The following is a 23,017-nucleotide window of genomic DNA, read 5'->3' as shown; positions in this document are numbered from 1 at the left end:
GGAGCTGATTGATGCACGAGCCACCGTTTGCACAATCCCACCGACTCCACGCTTGTGTTTCCTTTCTGCACCATGTTGTTAACACTGACCCCACACGGTGTTCATGAGCTAAAGAAATCAGGATGATTTCACTGACTCGTCTGCACAAAGCATTTTGTAGGTTACAGCATGAAACGACTGCAATCTCCACATTTACACTCACAGTTTCTGTTTTACTCTCAAACTGATCAATAACAGCTTTCCTGTGTAACAAACACACAAAATAAAACAACTGTACCACCAATCAAACACAAGGAAAATAAATGATATTGTGAGTTCAGCAGTGGGTCTGTGACCGGTGTGTAAGAGGACGATAGATGAGTGGGTGTTTGTAGAAACAACCTTTGTGATCTAAATGTGAGACAGCAAAGCGTCAGACAGAAGCCTGAGCTGAATATTTCCTGTGATATGAAGTCACCGTGTTTGGGTCGGTCAGTCGACTACTACTCAGTGAGTGTCCCACACACACACAGACCCACACAGATCTTAATGATGGCCTCAGGCTTTGAGCTCCCACTAACAGCAGGTCATAGCAGCATCCCATTAATAGTGATGAAAAATGCAGCTACAGCTGCTTTTCCACTACTGGAAGTTAATCAGGTCAAAGCTGGAGCTTCACCCTGTTCAGACTGAACGATGTGAGCCGGCCTCGCTCCACAGAGGACGCCTCCAGGACAAGCGTGGGCTCCATCGAGGCCCACAGCTGCTGTGACATCGTGGACGTGTTCTTTAGCTTGTTTTTCAAACAATCTCAGCAAACGTGCCAAAATCATCTTCAGTGAGACTCTGTGGCACACAATCCAAAAACAAAGAAGGCTAAAGGACATGCTCTGTCCTCTGTGTGACCCACAGTCGTGGCTCAAATGTGGGACTGTGGCCTGGTGTGACCTGAACACTGTGGGAACCTGAGGGGCAAATCTGAGGATTTCATTTGGCTTTTTCATTAGAGATAAGATGGATTATGTGAATGAAAAGGCAACACACACACACACGTAGGGTAGCTGTAGCCCGACTGGCTCATCTGCTAATCAGAGGGTTGCTGGTTCGATACCTGGGATCCAAAGTGCAAACTCTTGGGGAACGAGTCTACTTTGTGTGCATCTGAGGTTGAAGCGGAGCTGGTTTCAATAAACTGCTAGTTTCCCTTTCATACTCCTGAAGGACGTTCCTCACAAAGAGCGAGGCAGCAAGTCTGTGCAGGTCCTCAGAGTTTCATCTCTCACCCAGTTCCAAGCCCAGTTTGTGTCCCAGATACATGCCGCTGATGGCCAGGAAGTGACATCACTGGATCAGTTATGAGAGCGAACCCTTCAAGACTCAAACCTGCCTGGCAACGAGGGAAACGGCTACACAGGAAGTCCAGTGACGGGGTGCAGATGTTCCATCACCGGGATGTCATCGCTTGTTGTGTTTGCGTCACGGGACTTCCAGGTTGTGTTGCTGTAACAGCCCCACCCACACTGAGGTGGTGCTCAACTGTAACTGAGAGACAGAGTCGAGTAGAGTCGAGTAGAGTCGAGTAGAGCTGAGGCAGTTATGTTCTACTGGAAAAGAGGCGACTGTGGCTCAGGACGTCAGTTGGTAGTTCGATCCCCGGCTGCTCCAGTCTGCGTGCCAAAGTCACCTTGGGCGGGATACTGGCCCCTGTTGCTGCCAGTGCTTTTATTAGATGCTCTGGAACTGGTTTAGTGCTTAGGGAGGGTAGAAGAGTGCTGTATAAGAACCAGTGCATTTACCATTTACCATTACTCTGGTTGCCAGTTTGCTACGGTCACCAGCGGTTTGTACAGAGGACACAGACCTGTATGTGAACAGATAGGGAGAGTGTTTAACTTCAGAGGAAATGTTGGTTTAAGGTGCTGCATGTTCCACATGTGCACTGCACATCTGCAGCTAGTAGCTGAGGAGTGGTGTCCACGCACGCGACGTCCATAACCCCTCTGTCCTCCACAGGGGCTGACATCCAGCTCTTTGGGCCCTCACAACCCCAACATCGCTCTCACACACAGCACCTGCTCCGGTCAGCTGATTAGACAGCTCATTGTGTGTGTGCGAGGTGAATTAAGGTTATTATAAAGGACATACAGATATCATCTCTCATCTGGGAGAGCAGCCAGCAGCTGCAGGAGGTGAGCATCCAACGACATGATGAACCCAAAGACTCCAGCTCAGCCAAACTACAGTTACAGATTACAGTTACACTCCTAACTGTTCCTGCAGTATTTAAGAAAGACGTCAGTGATTCAGACCAAAACTGCTCTGCTAACTTCACATTTACTAAACATTAATGTTCCCAACACAGATTTACATGAGAATGACAGGACATCATAGCCCCCCCTGCCCCCCCTGATATTACATCACTTCAATCCCAAACAGAAGGAAAGGAAAGATCAAATCTGTCTTGAACCTCTGCTTCAAAGTTACAGGAACACTGGAGTCACTCTCACTGTCAGAGACCTCAGTGTGTTGGAAGCTGCTAGAAGAAGCAGATGGGGGAGAGGAAGAGGAGGGCCACGGTGCTGATCTGAGGAAGTCTTCTGATCAAACCACAGCAGACCAACAAGCCCGACGTCGTTCTGATCCAACATGAAGGCTTCCATCTGTCTATTCTGTCACATCGCACACGTCTCAAGTCATCCTGTTCAACCCATCACAACATAATAGTAACAATAAAACAAAGGCAGTGGAGCGTTCACCACGAGCTTCTACAAAAGTGCACGTTCATTTTAATAAAACTGTTTTTACAGCAGTGTGCGAACATTAATATGTTGTAACCAAACGTTTGTTACACCAGCTGCACTGAACCTGTGGAGACTGGAAGTTATTTGCTGCTGGTTTGTTCAGACCTGTTACTGCACACCTTGCATAGTTTGCATAGTTTCCTTCACTGCATGCAAAGAGACGAGGCGGGTGGAAACCTGCGACCCTGATCACATCACCAGTCCATCACAGTCAAACACTCACGGCTGTAATCTATTTCAAATCAAAGTGTTTGCACGGTGAGAAGAAGCTGGCGTCGCTGGGGGAGCGTGCGCCCGGCTGCACTTAAACACAATCTTCATTGGTGCTGTGAAACATCCACGTCTCACTTCATCTGCAAAGAAACCTGATGCATCGCTTTGGAAATATTTGAAATCCCTCATTTGTCACTATGCACGACGAGTCGACCGGCTGACCAACCTCAGGTTATGCAGCGAGTGCTGAGAAGCAGCTAAATGGCTGCAGTGACTTTATTCCCTGAGTGGGTGTGTGTGCATGAAAGCCAAAGGGGGGCTGTGTAAGAAACAAGGGGAGTCTCTGTTGTGCTCACAAAGAGGAAACCAAGATCTGGATTTTATGGCCGAAAGAAGAAAACATCTTTTCAAAGTTTCCCAGGCCCACTGTGGAGACGCCCACAGCTCCAACATAAAGGTCATCACAGTAATGCAGCCGAGTGCTGACAAAGGCCTGGATCAAAGTGCTGCCGTGAAAGAATTGGCTTTGTTTTTGCAGCTGCCTGCACTGTTAGACATTTTATTGTATTTTTACAGCAACTTACTGGCAACACTATTGCCAGTAAGTTACTGTAATTACTGATCTACAGTATCTTTACTGTTGTGATGTTTTACAGTTCAACCACTTTACTGTAAACATATATTACAGTATAACAGCTTTACTGTAAACGTGGTTTACAGTTAGAAAGACTTACCGTGATTACGTTTTATAGTATCACTGTACTGCAAATGTGGTTTATGGTATAACACTGTAATTGTGTTTTACAGCATATAAAATAATATTAACATTCATATTCAATATAAGAACATTTACAAAAAACAATATAATTCAATAAAGTAGTCTCAGAATAGTGAATTAAACCAACATTTATTGTTGATATTTTTTTAACAAGAAAAACATTTTTCAACTGAATAAAAACAATGTCAATAACCAAAATAAATAGAAGCGTACATGAAAACTACACAGTCCTTCACCTTTCTGTCTGATTTTTTTAAGGAAAACAGTTTTTCATTCCACTAAAAACAGGACAAACCCACCAGCATGAACATTAAATAAACTATTACAATTGTAAAACAAAACTCATTTACAAAATGTAATAATTATCAGTGGGTCCCAGGAAATAGAATGTGACATGGGATTTAGATTTCCGTTACCAGGATGGTCGGGTTCAGCGTAGTCTTTATCACCACCTGTCAAAGACACATCATCAATATTCATGTTTGCTCAGGTTATTCACTTGTTCACATCTGTCTGAGATCATTCATACTGTTGTATGGATGTGTGTACAGTATGTATATAATTATCAGCTATGTAAAAGATATTATCATCTCTGTATTCTTACCTAGTTGGAAGTCCTCCATTCAAACTCAGAGAGCCGCTGGAGGAAGGTGGTGATCCGAGGGCTGATGCTTGTAACCTTCCTCTTTACGACACGACCTGTCTTGCAGCTTGTACCAAGTTTTGCAGGGCATTTTGTTCCCATGTCTGGATTGATCCTCACAAAGAACCTTTTAACGGAAAAAAGGCTGCTTTAATTTCAAAATTAAAACATACATTACAGCAATCACCTATATGTTTCTGCAACTGTAGTCAAGCTATCACATATATTTCATTCTTAAATGGTGTAAGCTTTAATGGTGTAAAGTATTTACCTCTGTATCATCTCCTGTGTGATGGACGCTGACTCCTGATACTCAAGGTTGAAAACGTAGTATGACGCAAAGAAGACAGCAAGGGTGCTGGCAAAGTCATGCATCTGCTCAGGCTCATAAAATACCTTGCCCTCCAAACTGATCATCCAGCGGCTTGCAGACATGAAATTATTCCCTAAAAACAGACAAGAGTCCAATAAGACAATGTGCTCACCCTTACAAATAAGGTTTCCACAAGAATGCTGGATAGCAGGCCTCACACTGTAAAAAAATAGAATCCACACAGTTTGCTGCTGTTTCTCTTATTATTTATTATGTAATGAAAATTATGATCAATTACAGGAAAAAACTGCCTAATGTTTTGGCATTTTGGCCTGTGCTGAAATGTTAGGCTGTTTTTTCCTGTTGGTCATTGTGTATAATAAATAATAAGAGAAACAGCAGCAAACTGTGTAGATTCTATTTTTATACAATATAAAACAGACAAACCCCTGTTAAGTAAGTTGTTGTGGGTACAAATACCACAATAATTACATAGATTTTTTACAAAAATATTACAAGAGGATTGAAACTATTTACTTACCAAGCGCTATTACCCTTGGTGTGATAGGTAAGGTCATCTCTCTCTCAACAGACATCTTGGTGGAAAAAGCCTTTAAAACACAAACACTGAGGCTACATCACACTGTCAGCGCAGCCAGCAAGGGCAGGAGGACAGCAATGCACCACACTGGGCGGGAAAAGACAGAGAGACAATTGTTAATTTAATGTTGCATTTATTTAACCCTTGAAAAATATATTTACATAAGTAAATAAAAGAAAAAAAACACACAACCCATCTTTTCCAGAATAATTCAACTAATTGCTCTTTTGACCAACCTAACACAGACGTTACATGGTTTTCCTATGAAAAAGACCCTGGAAGACGTTGTATTAAAGGAAAAAAAACATGCTCCCCTTCCCACCTAAAAAAATAATAAATATTAAACTTAGGTTGGAGTTCCTCACGCCACCAACCTAATGTTATATTAACTTTTTAATGTTGTGTACTGCAGCTCACACAAAATTCAATAAAGCAGGCTAACCTACATGAGCAAGCTCAAAACTGGATAAGATTGTTTTAGCAGTCTCTAAATTTCCAAAAAAAAAAGTTGTCTTTCTTTATTCTCATTAAATGTGTATTTTTACCTGCTGCTTTAGCTGAAGCTAAATGTCCCACTGTTAGCATGGCCAGCTTCTCAATAGTCATAGAACAGAAGCGCAGGAGAACAATGCACCACACTCGGCGGGAAAAAGACAAAGACTGTCGTTGCGCCTGTGTTCTTCGCCCCTCCCCGTGGAAAATATATATCTAAATATATATTTAAATAAGAAAAGAAAAAAACACACACAACCTATTTTTTCCAGAATAATTCAGCTAATGTGCTATTTCGACCAAGCTAACACCGATTTTAAGCCCCCCCTCCCTCCCACACACACAAAAAATATATATGCTCTTAAGAATTAATAAACGAGTATGTTAGGTAGGAGAGTCCTTTGCATTACCTTATGACGTCCCGTTTACAGTTTCCACACAGAGGTCCAACAATAACAGGTGCAAAATCTTTTGTCCTCTCGAGCATATCGTAACGAAGAGTTAACAAAGTTGGCCTGTCTTTCCTCTCCTGTCAATCACTGGATCACAGGTCATGTCAGTCAGGATATGGAGTGGTGGTTGGTAGAGGTGGTTGGGTGGGCGGGGCCAGCAAGCATTCAGTGTGTGTTTCACTAAGTTGGGTTGAGTAGTTCCCAGAAGAGTTCTGTACATGTTGCACGTTCAGTAAATGAGCAATTCAGTTACTGCTCGACTGAGAAGCCTCCGCCAAATTATTACAATATTCTCCACTGACTGAAGTTCGCCTTTGGCAACGCAGTGGCAAGCACACACTTGCAGCAGCTGTGCATGTGCATACAACTGCATGCAGCAGATTAGATGATCAGAATTCTTGAACCTTACACACAGGCAAGTCCCCTAAAAAGTCAAAACCATAATACTTTCACTGGTATCATACTGACAAATGGCATAGGTTGGAGGAAAATCTGGAAATGGTTGGCAGTGAAAGAGTTAAAATGTAATGCACTATTGCAACCAACCACTGAAAGAGTAAAAATACACAAACAGTATGATGAACCATTCAAATCACATAATACAGTAGCACTACTGCTAATGTGTTAACGGTAGGTATAACTACTACCGCAATTTTAAAAAATACAGTAAGTAAATGTAAATAACCTTAATATACCCATAATGCAAAGCAAATTACAGTAATTAACTGTAGAAATGTTTTCAGGTAAGTTACTGGGCATTTTGTGGTATTTTACTGTGAAAAATACAGCAAAGGTTAACAGTGTGAGCTGAAAGAAGCTAGATTTGACCACTGCCTTGATTTGACCACTGCAGGTAGAATGAAATGCCAGCATGTTGTTCACACTTCTTACCCGAGCTGTTCTCCAGCGCATCCGTGAGTGTGGCTGTGAACAGAGGAAGCACTCGAGCAGAAAGTGCTCGTGTGAATGAGTTCAGAGTAGAGCAGCAACAACTCGTGGCGTTCATTTAGAGAACGAATATGTTCATGGTTACTGTACATTTCAGAAATGTGACACTTTAAATGAGAAACACGATTCTGCTTTAATAACAGGGGAGCCTGTTCACTATAAACACCATCCAGCCATAACTCTGCCTGCACCCACAACACGGAGACAAATATGTCAGCGTTGTAGCGCAGTTCTGTAACAGCCACCACAAATATCTCCTCAGCCGAGCCGCCCTTCGTGCTCCTCCCACAGCCACATGCTCCATCAGCTGGCCGTCTGCCTGGCAGAGAGGGAGGGGGGCGTCTGGCCTAGTGCCAGGCTCTCTCAATATTTTATGAGAGGGAGGGGAGGGAGGAGGAACACGAGACTTACAGTAACAATAAGAGCTGAACAACATGGAACAGCAGCAGCGATGGGAACAACCTCGTGTTTGTTGGAGCAGGGATGGTTAGAAAGAGACGGCGCTGCTTTGTGCACGGACCATATTTATGAGTACGAGTAGTGAGTTTAATGATATTTCAATTATATGACAAATATCCAGTGTTGGGGAGTAACAGAGTACACGTACGAGTAACTGTATTCTGTTACAGTTACCGTTTAAACAGGTGGTATTCAGAATACAGTTACTTTGTTGAAATAAATGGATTACACTGCATGTTGGGGAGTAACGGAATACACGTACGAGTAACTGTATTCTGTTACAGTTACTGTTTAAACAGGTGGTATTCAGAATACAGTTACTTTGTTGAAATAAATGGATTACACTGCATGTTGGGGAGTAACGGAATACACGTACGAGTAACTGTATTCTGTTACAGTTACTGTTTAAACAGGTGGTATTTAGAATACAGTTACTTTGTTGAAATAAATGGATTACACTGCATGTTGGGGAGTAACGGAATACACGTACGAGTAACTGTATTCTGTTACAGTTACTGTTTAAACAGGTGGTATTCAGAATACAGTTACTTTGTTGAAATAAATGGATTACACGGCGGTACTTTCCTGTTTCATATTGTGGCGGGTCAGGACTGTTTGGGTTTGTTTGACATGTTCTGTTGTTCCAGGCGGCAGCGTTGTGGTTGCCATGGTTACAGGGTGACACGCTGCGTGTTTCCTGGGTGAGAGAGGCCTTGTTGTTGTTGTGCTAAGCTAACAGGCAGAATGTAGCATCATGGGCAGTGTAGTCCGTGCTGCAGGGAGAATGGACTGCTGTACCCGTAATGTGTCTGTGAGCGAGGAGGGAGAGAAAGGAAAAGCACGAGCTGTCACCGAGCAGAAACGGGAGCTGGAAGCATGTAAATATAATAATAACCACTGCAAGAAGAGAGCCTGACGAGCCCAGCTGTAAGCTGTTAAGACTCGACCGTACACCGTGTTCCTGTTTTCCTCCGAAAACAATAAGTTCTGTTGTCTGTGAAGGTTCTCAGTCATCCAGGTCATCGTAGTCTGAGGAGCTTGCAAAGAAAAGCGTCTGGACTTCTTTAAGTTGCTTGAAGACGTTTCACCTCTCATCCGAGAAGCTTCTTCAGTTCTAAGAACAGAGGTTTGACTCTGTTCTGCTCCTTTGACAATAAGTTCTGTTGGAGCAGCCTTTCAACGCCTCTCTGTCTCTGCTAGCAAAGTTGACCCAGACAACAAAGTAAAGCTCGTTTTCAGCTACGAGCCCAACACGAACCCGACGTGTTAGCCAGAGGTCCCTTTACTACGGTTCAGAGCCGCTGACCTTCAGTAACAGTAATAAATCACAGCAACAGTACATTCATGTAATTGTAAACAGCATGATAATATATTAAGTAATCCAAAGTATTCAGAATACATTACTCTCATTGAGTAACGTTACAGAATACATTTTGGGGCATGTAATCTGTAGTCTGTAGTGGAATACATTTTAAAACACTGCAAATATCCAGCACACTGACAGCTGTGACCTTATACACATGCCCAGTGAAAGGTTGATTGAACACTGTACATGGTATATAGCTGGTCTGGGGTCAGATTCTGCCAACCAGGCAGCGCTGCCTCATGACACGGGGCTGGATCAGCCATCTATTGATCCATCCCAGAGAAGATGAAGGACACGTGATGATGACACCACTGTGCAGTTCACATTGGAGGGCTTTATTCCATCCACTGAGTCATCAGAGCTGTGGGCCTTCTGTGAGCTCTGCAGTGTGGCTGACAAAGCTGACATTAAGTGTCCAACTTTCAGGATTTTTGCTAAGCTGTCACTCACTGTAGCTATCATCTCACACACTTGGCTACTTTTCTCTGTAAAGGTGTTTGATGACAGAGTCTTAACCCCTGCATATGAAGATAATGTGTTTGATATATCTGTTAATACCTGACACGACTTCTTTCCTTTCAAGTCTGTTTCACATCCAATTGTAGAGACAAGTGTGTCAGAGGATCGTGTGAAAGGATGTTCTGTCTTTCTTCAACATACATATCTGTGTCACGTATTTACATAAAGAGAAATCGTATCGATGGCGAGGCTGGCGAGGAGGGCCGGCCCTCACCGATCCACCGTTTATATGCAGCCTGTGTCTTTCATGTGTCTCCACCTGGATCCCTGCTGAGCCACTTCCTCCCCAGCCCTCAGAAACACTGTTGCTATAGTAATTGTATCTAAGTGAATAACCATAGCAACCACAGAGATGTTTTGGATGGCACAATGGTAGCTGCTGGTTTTAAGTGCTGGAGATCAAAGGGGCCTAACGTTGTTAGGGAAGAGGAGGGAGGGGGGTTAATCAGTGTCGGGGAAAACGGAGACCAGCGGGGTCGGCAGGAGCAAGCAGGAGGCAAAGGGAGGAGCGAGGAGAACGACGGTTTTCCCTGATGGCACCAACACCCGTCCCATTTCCCTGCGGTCCAATAATTAGCTGTTTGGGGTATACTGCGACAGGAAGACGGCTCCTGCTGTCGAGCTTGCAGTGATGGTTAGTAGCTGTTTCACCCATGCTGTGTGAGACTTAATACACGGCCTCATTAAAGATGGAAATTAGCCTGTGGCTATAATCTGGCATGTTTACATTCATGTAATTTTTCTTTTTACATTTATGTTCACTAACATGCACGGTCCTAAATAAATAAATAAAATAAAATCGCTTCCTAAGGAGATTTGGTTTCAAGGTCAAATTTATTTCTATGGCACATTTCAAACAGCCGATGCTGCACAAAGTGCTTAACAATATAAAAATGGTATTAAAAGCAACAATGTAACACAATAATAACAGTAAAAAACAATAATAGGACAGTAAAAGAGTTAAAACAATAACTAAACTAATTCAAATAAGACCAGAATGCTTGGGTCATAGTGTGTTAAAAGCCAGGGCATAGAAATGTGTCTTTAGTAAAGATTTAAACTGCTCAAGTGTTTGTGCAGATCTAATATTTAAGGGGAGACTATTCCAGAGTCTGGGACCTGCCACAGAGACGGATCTATCACCACGGGATGTGAGGTCAGTCCGTGGGATGGACAGCATTAGTTTTGAGCTGGACCTCGTGGTTTGTCCTGAGCATAGGCAGAGAGGAGCTCAGACAGGTGAGGAGGGGCTCGGGCATTAATGACTTAAAAACAAAAAGTAGAAGTTTAAATTGGGTCCTGTAGGAGACAGGAAGCCAGTGTAAAGAAGCTAAAACTGGGGTTATATGCTCTCTCCGTTTGGTACCAGTTAGCAGGCGAGCAGCAGCATTTTGAACCATCTGAAGACGATGGATGGAGGCCTGATCTAGACCATAACACAATGAATTGCAGTAGTCTCATCTGCAAGTAAGGAAAAGGTGAATAAGACGCTCAAAGACGTTAGGAGGTCTGGCTTTACCTTGGCCAGCTGTCTTAACTGAAAGAAGCAGGACTGAACACTGCACTCACCTGCTTCTTCACTTTAAAAGAACCATCAATGTAGACACCGAGCTTTTTACACGTGTTTCAAGTAGCGGTGCTTTATCAGGCCAGTACAGGTCAGCCTAATCACTGGTTTCAAACTCCCAGTAATGAAACTGGGGAACACTGGTTGTGCTCAACCTACAAAATATTTCACGTTCCTGCGATATGTGCTGAGCACGCACGACAGACATGAAGCAGACAGGATCACAGCTGATCTTCTCTCGCTCACGAGTGAGCTAGTTAATGTTGGGAGTCACAGAGGGAACGCTACGATCAACCTTTAAATCAAAACGGTTCACCTCCGACACAAGGCGTCCAGTCGACGCAGAACCCAACGCAAGGCATCGTCTGAGGGTTCTTCCATCCATCACTGAAACCATTCTGTGTAGGTGCAGAGACACCCCAAGAATCCAGGTGAAAATATTATGTGGCAGCTTCGTGCACAAATGTTATTAATAAGTAGCTGTTATTTGGTTGGGATGTCCCCCAGACCATCACTGAAACACCAGAGCAGCCGTGCTGACGAGGTTCCAGCAGCACGATGCTCTGCAGCCTCTTCCACATGTGCTCAGCATGCAGCGGCTCTCATCTGTGGAAAGCACAGTTCTGGTCTTTGATGGGAAATGTTAATCAGACTGCATGATGTCAGTTCACCCTGCATCCACAACAAAGAAGAAGAAGCCGTATGTAAACATAACATACAAACTGACCGAGGACAAGAGGGAACAGTGCTGCTGTCAGTCCAACGTGTCCACGTCCTCTGGACTAAGAAGGGGAGAAACCGTCCAACTGTCATAATCACAGCCACACACCTGCATCAGTGATGGTCTGCATGACTTATATGTAAACTTTAAACTTCAATAAGGATGCCAGCAAAAGCAGCTTCTTTCCACTGCTGGAAAACTGCAGTGTTTGATGTGAAACAGCAGTAATCACATCAGCGATGGCTTCACGGGGACACTGACAGACGATTTCTGTCCCTGCTCCTCTAACCTGTAGCTCCTTAAATCCAAACCAGACAAAGCTCGACGTGTCCTGTGAGGTTGGACCGCTCACATCCCCAGGTTTGGCTTTTCAATCACATCTTACACTCTGTGCTACAGTCACAGCGTCCAAGCAGGAAACTGCCCCGTCGCCAAGGAAACCTAGGTGTCTGTCTGTTGTCAGGGCAACAGGGCAGAGGGGATGGGGAGCAAAAACACGGATAACGACAGGAAGGCTGGGCAGAAACAACAAAGGCAGGCGGGGCCGTCGGCTGACGTCTTTGGATCCACGATTGTGCCGAGCAGGAAACTGAAGCAGTGCATAAACAGATCTGATGCTCACGATCTGTTTACATGTTTTTCTCTTCACGTGGAGTAAAAATGGCGTCATTCACGAGACCTGGTTGTTCCAAATATGTCAGATTCATGTGCTCATCCATCGTTTTCCTACTGATTCTCCACACAGACAGTCAGCCTGTCGTCAGCTACTTTTCAGTGGCTTGTATGCAACGCTTGGGAACATGCTGGGGAGGGTTACCCATCACCTGCCAGCATTTCAATCAGAGAACTTCCTGAGTCTTAGTTTATGACAGCTGGAGCCATTTACATATGTAACACTGCTGTATTAGTCCTATTATATAAAAGGAGGAGCAAACAGTGATGTGTTCTGCTTCCTGCTCATTTCTTTTCTTCTTGTCTCAAACTGACTGAAAACAAACACGAGTCACTGAGAAACATCCGTGTTTCCTTTACTATGAAGATGAATTACATTTAATAATCTGACATTATGCTTTTCTTGCTCATGAGTCACAAATCAAAGGTAAGTTGTTGAAGGGCGCCCCCTTGTGACGGCTTGCCAACAACACATACACTACACGCCACGATCGCTCACACAGGCCACGACTTTTAGGAAAGAGCCCCATTAAACGCTGTTCTTCTGCTCAGTGAAGATAATTAGCAGTAAATCAGGAATCCCAGGCTGCTGCGAGGCGGCAGCGGCGTGTGCACTAACAGGGCCTCACCCCCTCTTCAACTTATTTCCAGCAGCAGCTCACATGACCGGCTAATGTGTCCAAGTTTTCTATGAGCGACACCCACAGAGAGAAGAGGGGAGCCTGTGCCTATCAGAAATAGCACGGCTGACTCGTAAAAGCTGCAGTGAAATCAGATATTGGAGGGGGGGGGGGGGGGGGGGCCTACACCTTTGAAGACAGTGACCTTGCAGGTGACGTATGGTGAAGGTGGAGACTGTGAGGGGGGTACTAGCAGAAGAAAACGCTCAAAAACACAATACATAAAGTGAGCAGGTTAGTGTGTAACTTCAAACCTCTGAAACATGGTTTGAAGTATGAGGGAAAGAGTCATGGTGGTGTTCAGTGCATCCTCTGAACAGAAGAAAAGAAGACAAGGAAATGTGAACGAGGACGTTCAGGATAATGAAAGTAGACGGGAGAACTGGGCAGTGCCTGCAGGTTTACAGTGACCTGTGTGAGAGAGCGGATGCTGAGGAAGCAGAAGAAGACTTGGCTGAGGTTGGAAGGATGTGCAGTAAGAGTAAGGAGGACATGAGGGCAGCTATGAAGGAGAATGATGGTCCTGATAAACATCTGGAGGTATGAAGGGGACTTTTTAACTAGATTGTTTAACACAGTGTTGGGACAGATGCTTGTGTCCTGGTACTGAAGAATCAGGGTGCAGAGCTGCAGCAGCCACAGGGGGATGGAGCTGATGAGCCACACCGTGAGAAAGAGCTACTGAAGTGAGGTTCTACATGTAGATGAGGAAGTGCAGAGAAGGTTAGAAGGAGTTGTATCATATCTGTGTGGATGTGGAAAAAGCACACGACGGGACACCAAGAGACGTACTGTGGTACTGCACATACTGAGCACATACTGAGGCTGTGCAGGAGACAGCAAGGCACAGGTGAGCTGAGCTGTAGGAGGGACAGATGGATTTAGAGCGGGGGCGCCATGACATCAGGACTCGACTCTGAGGCCCTTCATGTGTGCGATGGTGCAGACAACACTGGGAACTATAGTGAGAACAGGGAACAGGTGGAGAGGTGGAGCCAGTAAGACTGAATACATGTGTGTGAAGGAGAAAGGTGCCTGAGTGAAGCTGGTCCAGAACAACAAAGTGCACAGGGCAGGTGCAGAGGAGGTGGGGTGGGTGGAGGTGAGGGTCAGGGGGGTCTGTGAAAGAAGAAACACAAAAACCTGAAAGGGAAAATTTAGGAGACGGTAGCTCGTGATGGCAGTCGGGCGAGCTGTTGTGTGTCGGAGACGGTGGCACTGACAAACCCAGGAGGCGGAGCTGGAGCGGTTAAAGATGGTCGACTCTTCATTGGGAATGACCAGAATGGAAACGTTTAGGTAGAACACAGGGGCGAGGCTGGACACGTGCAGACAACTGATCGTGGATACACAGGGTGTCGAACAGTAACACACTAACACAGAAATACTGCTGTAAAGGTCCCAGTTAGACATGCTGAAGCACAGGTCAACAAACAATCTCAGCTTCCCTGTGTGATTTCACTTCATGGCTAAATCATCGTTTCAGGCTTCTTTGGGTATTTGTGGGTTTGAAGTTTTCACCCTAATTCATAAAAAGCCAATCAACAATCAGGAGAGAGGAGTTCGTCTTTCTAATTACAACTAATACGATTAAAAGACTTATTTATAAACTCCGTTAGCGTCACAGTACAAAGTTAAACAGAGAATCAGGAATCCTCTCTTAATATAAGTGATCACATAGATCTGTCAGCAGCAATTTGTCACGTAAAAACAGCACATCAAAAGGACTCTGCAGTCACAGCGCCCCCTGCTGTTATCACGCTAGAAGGGTATTTATTATTATATTAATTATGCAGCATGCAAACATATATAATGTCTCTCTGAGGGCATCTTCCTGAAATATTAATGCATGTGCTAAACAGCTGTACTCAAAGGAAGCAGACTCACACACACACACACACACACACACACACACACACTCTGTTAAGCATGTGTGCATGTTGGCTGTTCATGATTTATTTATGGATTAGATTAATTCAGATCTTATTGCGCACAGAACTCTGGGGTGTTACCAGTTCATTACCAGTCATGTAACAGTAGCCCAGTTCAGCACAAACCCAAACAGTGATGACATACTGGTCTGAGCTCAGCTGTGTCAGGACAGGTTGGAGTGATCTCGCTTCACTCACATTCAACAGAAGCTTTGTGGAGATGAAATCAGTGTAACACTGCGCCTGCTCAGAGACCACAGACGGTAACAAATGAATCACTTTGTGAGGAAAGCCAGCTGGACTGTCTGAGCTGTCATTGATCGGTTATTAGTTGTTTCCTGGCAGCTTTCTCCGAACAATCACATCAAAAAGCCACCAAACCGAACATGATGTGATTAATCTGCTGAACACCTAAATGTAACCACGGTAGCTTCTGACCCCACTTCCGCCAGTCCCTTTATTGTGGCGGGAATGAACCCTGCATAAGTTCCGGGTCATTCAGCTGCATGTCCCTGCTCCTCTGGCTGCTGCTGTCCCTGTGGTTGGCGTACTTGTCAGCTATCGACACATTTTACAGTTGACAGCGTGCAATAACCCGGCCGATTCATTCATCTTTACACTACCTCACAATCGACTCAACGGTGAGTTATTTGTTTGTTTCGTCACAATTAATGAAAATGCGGAGCCGCGATCGCACATCCTAAAACGCCGGTAAGCTAATGCTAGGCTACCGACAGTAAGTGCAATTACTAGTTTTATTTATTGAATATTGTTGTTTTTGTTTATTCCATTATGGCCGAATGTTGACTTAACGTATCTAGAGTTGGACGAGTGATTTGAATTTTGTAGATTTGTCCGTTTTGGATGTTTTTTGTTACTTTTCTGATGAAATGCCAAAACGGCCTATGAGATTTTGCATTGAGTTAAATTCCATTTAAATTATTGAATCTGTTGCGCAACACCTGTGATTGAATGAGTTTTGTAAATATATTCGATTAACTTTGGATAATATTTATTAGCTTTATGGCTGATATACTTTGATGGGACCCATGAGAATGTTTTTCTATAATAGTATGTTGAATGAAATTCATTATAAGAGATGATGGTTTGTTGATTGTTGTATGAAACATGGCATTAATTGTCTTTGTTATTTATGTATTTATTTTGTCACAGCAGTAGGATGCGGTTTCATTTTCTTCGCTGAAGGATAATTTGTTTTTGACCTTGTTTAGGTCAGGTTTTTTTTTTTCTCCCGCGATCAGCCCTGATCAGCGCGGGATGGCGAGCCACCCGACCACCGCTACGTTGCGGTAGGAATCGTGAACCTGTGGACTGAATCAAACTGTTGACACATGACCTATCACAGGTCCATGGAACTGAACTAAATCACATACTGGACCACACCTCATCCCACCTCCTTTTGGAACCTAAGAAGCTGTTTTGTATTGTCAACATTATTTTTGTTTGTGATATATTTGCATATTTTTCTTTACTTTTTTGTACATCCGTCTTTACATTTCTCATAACAAACATAATATATATATTTTGAGCTCTACTTTGGTTTCCTGTGTTTGATTCACACACTCAGGCTCCATAGTGGAAACTACTTCTGATAGCTCATTGTCTATGAAGCTGCAGTCAGGCGCCCTGGTCCTGTAACCGCGTTACATAAACCACGGCCTTAGAGGATCTCTGCCCTCTGTTATAATAACCACACATCTACTAACAAATAGCTAATTATGTATCATTTATCTATAATTATTTCTTCATGAAATCACAAAACAACGAAGCTAAGATGCTCAGTAAAGACGGCGCTGGCCTTTCTATCACTGTCCACTGTCACAGCAGGACGTCCAATAACCAGAGTGGCTGCTGCTTCTGCCTCGTGTCTCCACACAGAAAGGTCAACAACTATTTGAGGCATATTTACCTCACTGTCACCAGCCCCACAGCAAACACATACAGAACGACCGTCAGCAGGAGTCAGGTTTCAGTCAGGCTTTGGACTGTACAGCTCCATGTCCACTTACCTGGAAGAGAAAAGACAAATTAAGTAGTTGCTTAAAAAAACAAAATTATTTCTTATAATAGTAACTGGTGAACTAAGTACCTGCTACCATCACAGATCATCAAAAACAAATGCACAGACAGTGGCTGCGATGTACATTTTTAATTGTTTGTAACACTTGGATTCACTTTAGTTCTGTTTGTTACGACAAAAACCAATCCCAGCACAGGCAGCAGCACCCATAGGCGTGTTGTTTGTGTCACTGGCAGCTATAAATAACAGCAACATGTGAATGGAAGTCCGCCGAGCTATTCTTAGGCTCTGCACTAAAGGAAAAGCCATAAACTGCAGTGTTCTTGATATGTTCCCCCAAACATACAAAAAATCTAATCCCATTTTTAAAAAATGATAAAAAGAAAAGAAGATATACAAACATCAAACGCCATAAAATGCTCTGAACAGACAAGCTTCCACATGACATTTTACCTTAATGCAGTCACACGCTCGCTCCCTAAACGGAGACTCACTTGATTCAATTTTAAGAACTCCCTGCAGTGTGACCGATCCTGGAAGCTTCACTACATCTGTCTAAGACAGAGAAATCACTCAAGGACATGGGCCCTGGCCCCCTTTATAAAGGCCCCTGGCCTCAGACTATTCTGTAAGTAGGGGACTGCACTGAGATACCAAACCAGCTTATGAAATGTGACAGTGTGATTGTGTTTAGTGCAACTACAAGATAGCTCTTATTACTAATCGGTTCTAAGTAAACTTTATGCTTTATAAGTGTTTGCAGTGCTATGAGATGTAAAAAAATAAACCGAAATACACTTAAATACAAGTACTGTATTAACTATTATGTAAAATAAACTACAGAGTGCACTCTGCAAAGTGTGTTTGCAGGGCAAGAGATGCAAGAATGCATGACAATAGAATAGAATAGCTTTTATTGTCACTGTTACAAGAACAATGAAAGGCTGTTTGACATCTCTCCATGTGTGTGAAGTATTTACACAATCACAGACAAATTTACATTTACACAAGAAAGCTATGTACAAGTTATACATGCACCACTTCTGCACTCACTTCCGGTTGAGTGAACGCTGGCGCGACTGGCTGCCGCTACTCACCGGCCGCCACTCACCACTATCGCTAAACGTTAACGCTACTGGACTCTGGACTTCTGTCCTACTCCTGTTTCTAAGGCCCACCGGTGTCCCTACCCAGCTGTTCCTGTCCATGATGTGGCCTTTCAGGATCTATGTACTCTTAGTGTGGGTCTGGATCCTTATGTCATCGATCTACCGACTCGGCACTGGACTTCATCAATATACAGCTGATGAGCTCCTCCGGCTCCGCTTCTCTTTAGCTGCTCCGCCGCTGGCTGCTCTTCATTTCCACACGGACATTGCCTTCCTCCCTCGTCGAAAGTACGTACATCGAGGCTCCCGTCGGTATTTCCATTAGGATAATTCCAAACCAATTCAGTCCTTCTGGTCCACCTCTGGTCGCTCTCAACGGAACCCCTGCAGGTCTATTGACCACAATGTTCTGACTGGTCTGCCTAGGTCGGCTAACACTCTCATCCAGTCCGACAGTATTTCTGTCAACTTCGGCCTGCTTAATATCCGTTCGCTTATGAACAAAGGACATCTCATCCAGGATCTCCTAACAGACCGTAAGTTTGACTTTTTCTGCTTGACTGAGACATGGCAACAGCCCAATGACTTTTCGCAACTCAACGACTCCACCCCCCCGGGGTTTGTTTACACCTGCCAACCTCGCGAGTCCGGCCGTGGTGGTGGCCTCGCGATAATCTATCGCGAGAACTGGAAAGTCTCGCCGCTGTCCGCCCCTACGTACAGCTCCTTTGAATCTGTTGTTTGTCAACTTTCAGGACCTACCCCAACTGTAATAGCTGTCATCTACCGCCCCCCAAAATTTAATTCTGTTTTTATCAGTGACTTTGCCGATCTGCTGACCAATCTAGCTACTGTCTCCCCTAATATAATATTGCTGGGTGACTTTAACGTTCACGTGGATAACTGCGACCATCCTCTTACCAAGGACCTTCTATCCTGCCTTGATAGTTTCAGCCTTAAACAATACATAAACTTCCCTACCCACATTAAGGGCCACACTTTGGACCTAGTCTGCTGTTCTGGACTTACCCCCTCCATCTGTACAGCTGACGAACTGCTAATTTCGGACCATCTACTTCTCTCCTTTAATGTTCACATGACCCTCTCTGTAATTAACAATCCCCGTATTATCTCTTTCCGGAATATCAAGAATATAAATCTTGATATCCTTTCCTCTGCTTTTTCTAGCTGCTTGTCTTCTAACAACTTAGCTATTCAAGAGGACCTGGTACTTTTTTATAATCATAGCCTTAGTAGTATTTTAAATTCCCTGGCTCCACAAAAAACCAGAACTGTACTTTTTTCTCGCTCTGCACCCTGGTACACCCCTGAACTCCGGCTACTGAAAGCTAAAGGCCGACAGCTTGAACGTCTCTATAAGAAAACTGGCCTTACTATTCATAAGGATATGTTTAATAACCACGTTCTGTTTTACCAGGAATGTATTAGTCAAACCAAATCTGCTTATTACTCTGCTATTGTCTGCTCAAGTGAGAACTCTACCAAGACCCTTTTCTCACTATTCAACTCTTTTAACAGGCCACCTGATTCTCTGCCTGCTCATCTCTATTCATCTAACTTCTGTGATGCTCTAATGCTATTCTTTATTGATAAAATTCACAAAATACACTTAGACCTGGACCCTAATGCTCAATGTAGCTTCTCTGTCCTAACTTCTCCCCCTTCTCACTTCCTCTCTGTTTTTCAACTTCCATCCTTAGCTGATATTGCTGATCTCATCCATAAATCAAAGCCTTCTACCTGCCAGCTCGATCCTATCCCCACTGTCCTCGTCAAAGCCTGCTTATTCCCTCTCCTTCCCCTCATATCTGCTATTATTCACTCTTCACTCACCACTGGAACTGTTCCTGCTTCCTTCAAAGTTGCTGCTATTACCCCAATTCTGAAAAAAACTGGTCTAGATCCCAACAACTTTAATAATTTTCGTCCTATCTCCAATCTACCATTTCTCTCAAAAATCCTTGAAAAAATAGTTGCTTCACAAGTCCATCTTCACCTAACTGATAATAACCTTTACGAACAGTTCCAGTCCGGCTTTCGTCCTCTACATAGCACTGAAACTGCTCTTATAAAAATAACAAACGACCTTCTTATAGCAGCTGATTCTGGTCTCCTCTCCATCCTTATCCTTCTTGATCTGAGTGCAGCTTTTGACACCATCTCTCATCCCATTCTCCTTAGCAGATTAGCTTCTATTGGTCTCGCTCACACTCCACTAGCCTGGTTTAAATCATACCTATCTGACCGCACTCAGTTCATTCAATTAAAATCCTTCACTTCTCAGCTTTCTCCTTTATCCACTGGGGTGCCCCAGGGATCTGTCCTCGGGCCCCTTCTTTTCATCATCTACCTTCTTCCACTCGGACATATTTTTCATAAATATAATATTCAGTTCCACTGCTACGCCGATGACACCCAGCTCTATCTCTCTACCAAACCTGACTCTACTCTTCCTCCACCCTCCCTCATCCTCTGTCTAGCTGAACTTAATTCTTGGTTCTCCTCCAACTTTCTTAAACTCAACAGCAATAAATCGGAACTTCTTCTGGTTGGCACTAAACGACTGCTATCCAGAATTAACAATTTCTCTCTCACCATCAATAACTCGCTGGTCCCTATCTCTCCCTCTGTGAAAAGCTTGGGTGTCATTCTCGATAGCACATTATCCTTTAACTCACATATCAATAATATTACACGTGCAGCATATTTCCAACTCCGTAACATTAATCGCCTCCGCCCCTTCCTCACACCTCACGCCACTGCCATTCTCATCCATAATCTTGTTATCTCTAGAATTGACTACTGCAACTCATTATTATTTGGCCTCACACAAAAATCTATCAACAAGCTCCAACGTGTCCAGAACTCTGCTGCCCGTATTATTACTAGGACTTCTTCTACCCACCACATCTCCCCAATCCTGAAGCAACTTCACTGGCTCCCGGTCAAATTTCGCATCCATTTTAAAATAATTCTGTATACATTCAAGGCTATTCATTCTCTCTCTCCACCGTACCTCTCTGACTTATTACAGATGAAGCTCCCATCCCGCTGCCTCAGATCTTCATCTTCTCTTTCTCTCTCTGTTCCCTCTGCTCGTCTGATCACAATGGGAGGGAGGGCCTTTAGCTGCTCTGCCCCTCGACTTTGGAATTCCCTACCCCCGGACCTCAGAAATATTAGTTCATTCTCTCTTTTTAAGTCCACCCTCAAAACTCATCTGTTTAAAATTGCCTATTCTTAAATTTCTGTATGTTTTAACTTTTATCTTCTATTTTTACCATTGTGTATATTTCCAGTTTTTATCTGTTGTACAGTGTCCTTGGGTGCTTTGAAAGGCGCTATTTAAATAAAATGTATTATTATTATTATTATTATTACCTGCAAACATACGGATACACTAGGGCTGCTCAATCGGATTTTAATCTCGATTACGATCTGAGCTTTCAACGATCATTAAAAATGACTGAGCCGATTATTAGCCCCTCCCTCGTGCTTCACTCTCGCGCTGCTCCGTGTGGCAAATCAAGCGCACCTCTTTCGAACACGTGTCACAACAATTAAGAGCAGCGGTCTCCAACCTTTTTTGCGCCACGGACCGGTTTATGCCCGACAATATTTTCACGGACCGGCCTTTAAGGTGTTGGATAAATACAACAAAATAAAACCAGTACCGGTACCGAAAAAAAGAAGAGTTATTCATAACACACGTGAAAAGACCCAGGAAAACCGAGTAAACGATAAAAACGATAACAAAATAACGCTGAAAACCGATAAAAACCCTGAAAACCATATATTTCACACCTGAGCCTCAACTCTCGCGGCCCGGTACCAAACGACTCACGGACCGGTACCGGTCCGAGGCCCGGGGGTTGGGGACCGCTGATTAAGAGGACCCGAGGGAAGCTCGGAAAGCTAAACAGTAGTTATTTGGAGAGGACAGTGACTGCCGTTGGTTGAACAGAGAGGTAAAAAAAACTTCAGTGGTGTGGAAACTTTGCTACGGTGTCGTAGCTGCACCACAGAGCAACACTGCAAAGTTCACTAAACATAGATGTTTACATTTTTCATTTATTTCTTATACTGCAAACATTTGCACTGTTATCAGTATTTGCACTATTTTATATTATTTTTTGACAATCTTTAAAGTCATTATTCAACACATTGTTATTGTTAAATAAATATCGTCAAATAATCGAGATCTCAATGTCAGTGAAAATAATCGTGATTATCATTTGTGCCATAATCGAGCAGCCCTAGGATACACCCATACAAACATACACGCACACACATACATGTATGTATAAATACATGTATGCATGCGTACATACAGACACATGTCTCCACATACACATACATACATGCCATGGCTCGCTGACTGGGAGTGCCGAACTGAGCTCCACAGGAATGAATCCAAAAATGTTACATTTGAATGTTTCAGATCATCAACAAAATGTTAATATTAGACAAAGACAACACAAGTAAACACAACATGCAGGTTGTAAATGTAGCTATTTATTCTTATTAGATTTATAATTCAGCCCATCGGAGGGTTTTCAAGTCTGAACCACCTTTTTAAGTCACAGCACCAGCTTGAATAGACCACTCGACAGCCCCTCAGAGGTGAACTAGCTGGTGTGTTTTTGGATCATTGAACACATGTTGGTGACATTGATGGTCAGGGATGCAGAGCAGATGCAAAGCCACAGCA

General features: G+C 43.6%; 2 protein-coding genes across 2 annotated transcripts in view; one reads left to right on the top strand and one right to left on the bottom strand.

Annotated features, from left to right (window-relative positions):
- The window catches only part of LOC147337049 (protein NLRC3-like), a 646,813-nt gene that overhangs the window by 177,501 nt on the left and 446,295 nt on the right, over positions 1–23,017 (top strand). The gene's annotated exons all lie outside the window — the stretch shown is intronic.
- LOC147337053 (uncharacterized) lies at positions 3,882–5,542 on the bottom strand. The gene is made up of 4 exons (XM_086287246.1): positions 5,269–5,542; positions 4,686–4,860; positions 4,376–4,541; positions 3,882–4,223 (listed from the first exon to the last, which is right to left on the bottom strand). The coding sequence occupies exons 1-3, from the start codon at positions 5,321–5,323 to the stop codon at positions 4,376–4,378; spliced, it is 396 nt and encodes a 131-aa protein (XP_086143372.1). The 5' UTR covers positions 5,324–5,542; the 3' UTR covers positions 3,882–4,223.

Source organism: Aulonocara sp. 'chitande type north' Nkhata Bay, linkage group LG3 (assembly GCF_057382095.1).
Source record: "Aulonocara sp. 'chitande type north' Nkhata Bay isolate Kocher_YH1m ecotype deep benthic linkage group LG3, A_spYH_male_GT1.1, whole genome shotgun sequence".
Lineage (NCBI taxonomy): Eukaryota > Metazoa > Chordata > Actinopteri > Cichliformes > Cichlidae > Aulonocara > Aulonocara sp. 'chitande type north' Nkhata Bay.
The sequence above is the reverse complement of the archived record's forward strand: the minus strand, read 5'-3'. Positions and strand labels throughout refer to the sequence as shown.

Coding starts and splice junctions, on each gene's coding strand:
- LOC147337053 (XM_086287246.1), bottom strand. CDS start 5,323: ATGTCTGTTGAGAGAGAGATGACCTTACCTATCACACCAAGGGTAATA. Junction 4,861..5,268: donor ACCAAGGGTAATAGCGCTTG/GTAAGTAAATAG, acceptor GTCTGTTTTTAG/GGAATAATTTCATGTCTGCA. Junction 4,542..4,685: donor ACACAGGAGATGATACAGAG/GTAAATACTTTA, acceptor TTCCGTTAAAAG/GTTCTTTGTGAGGATCAATC.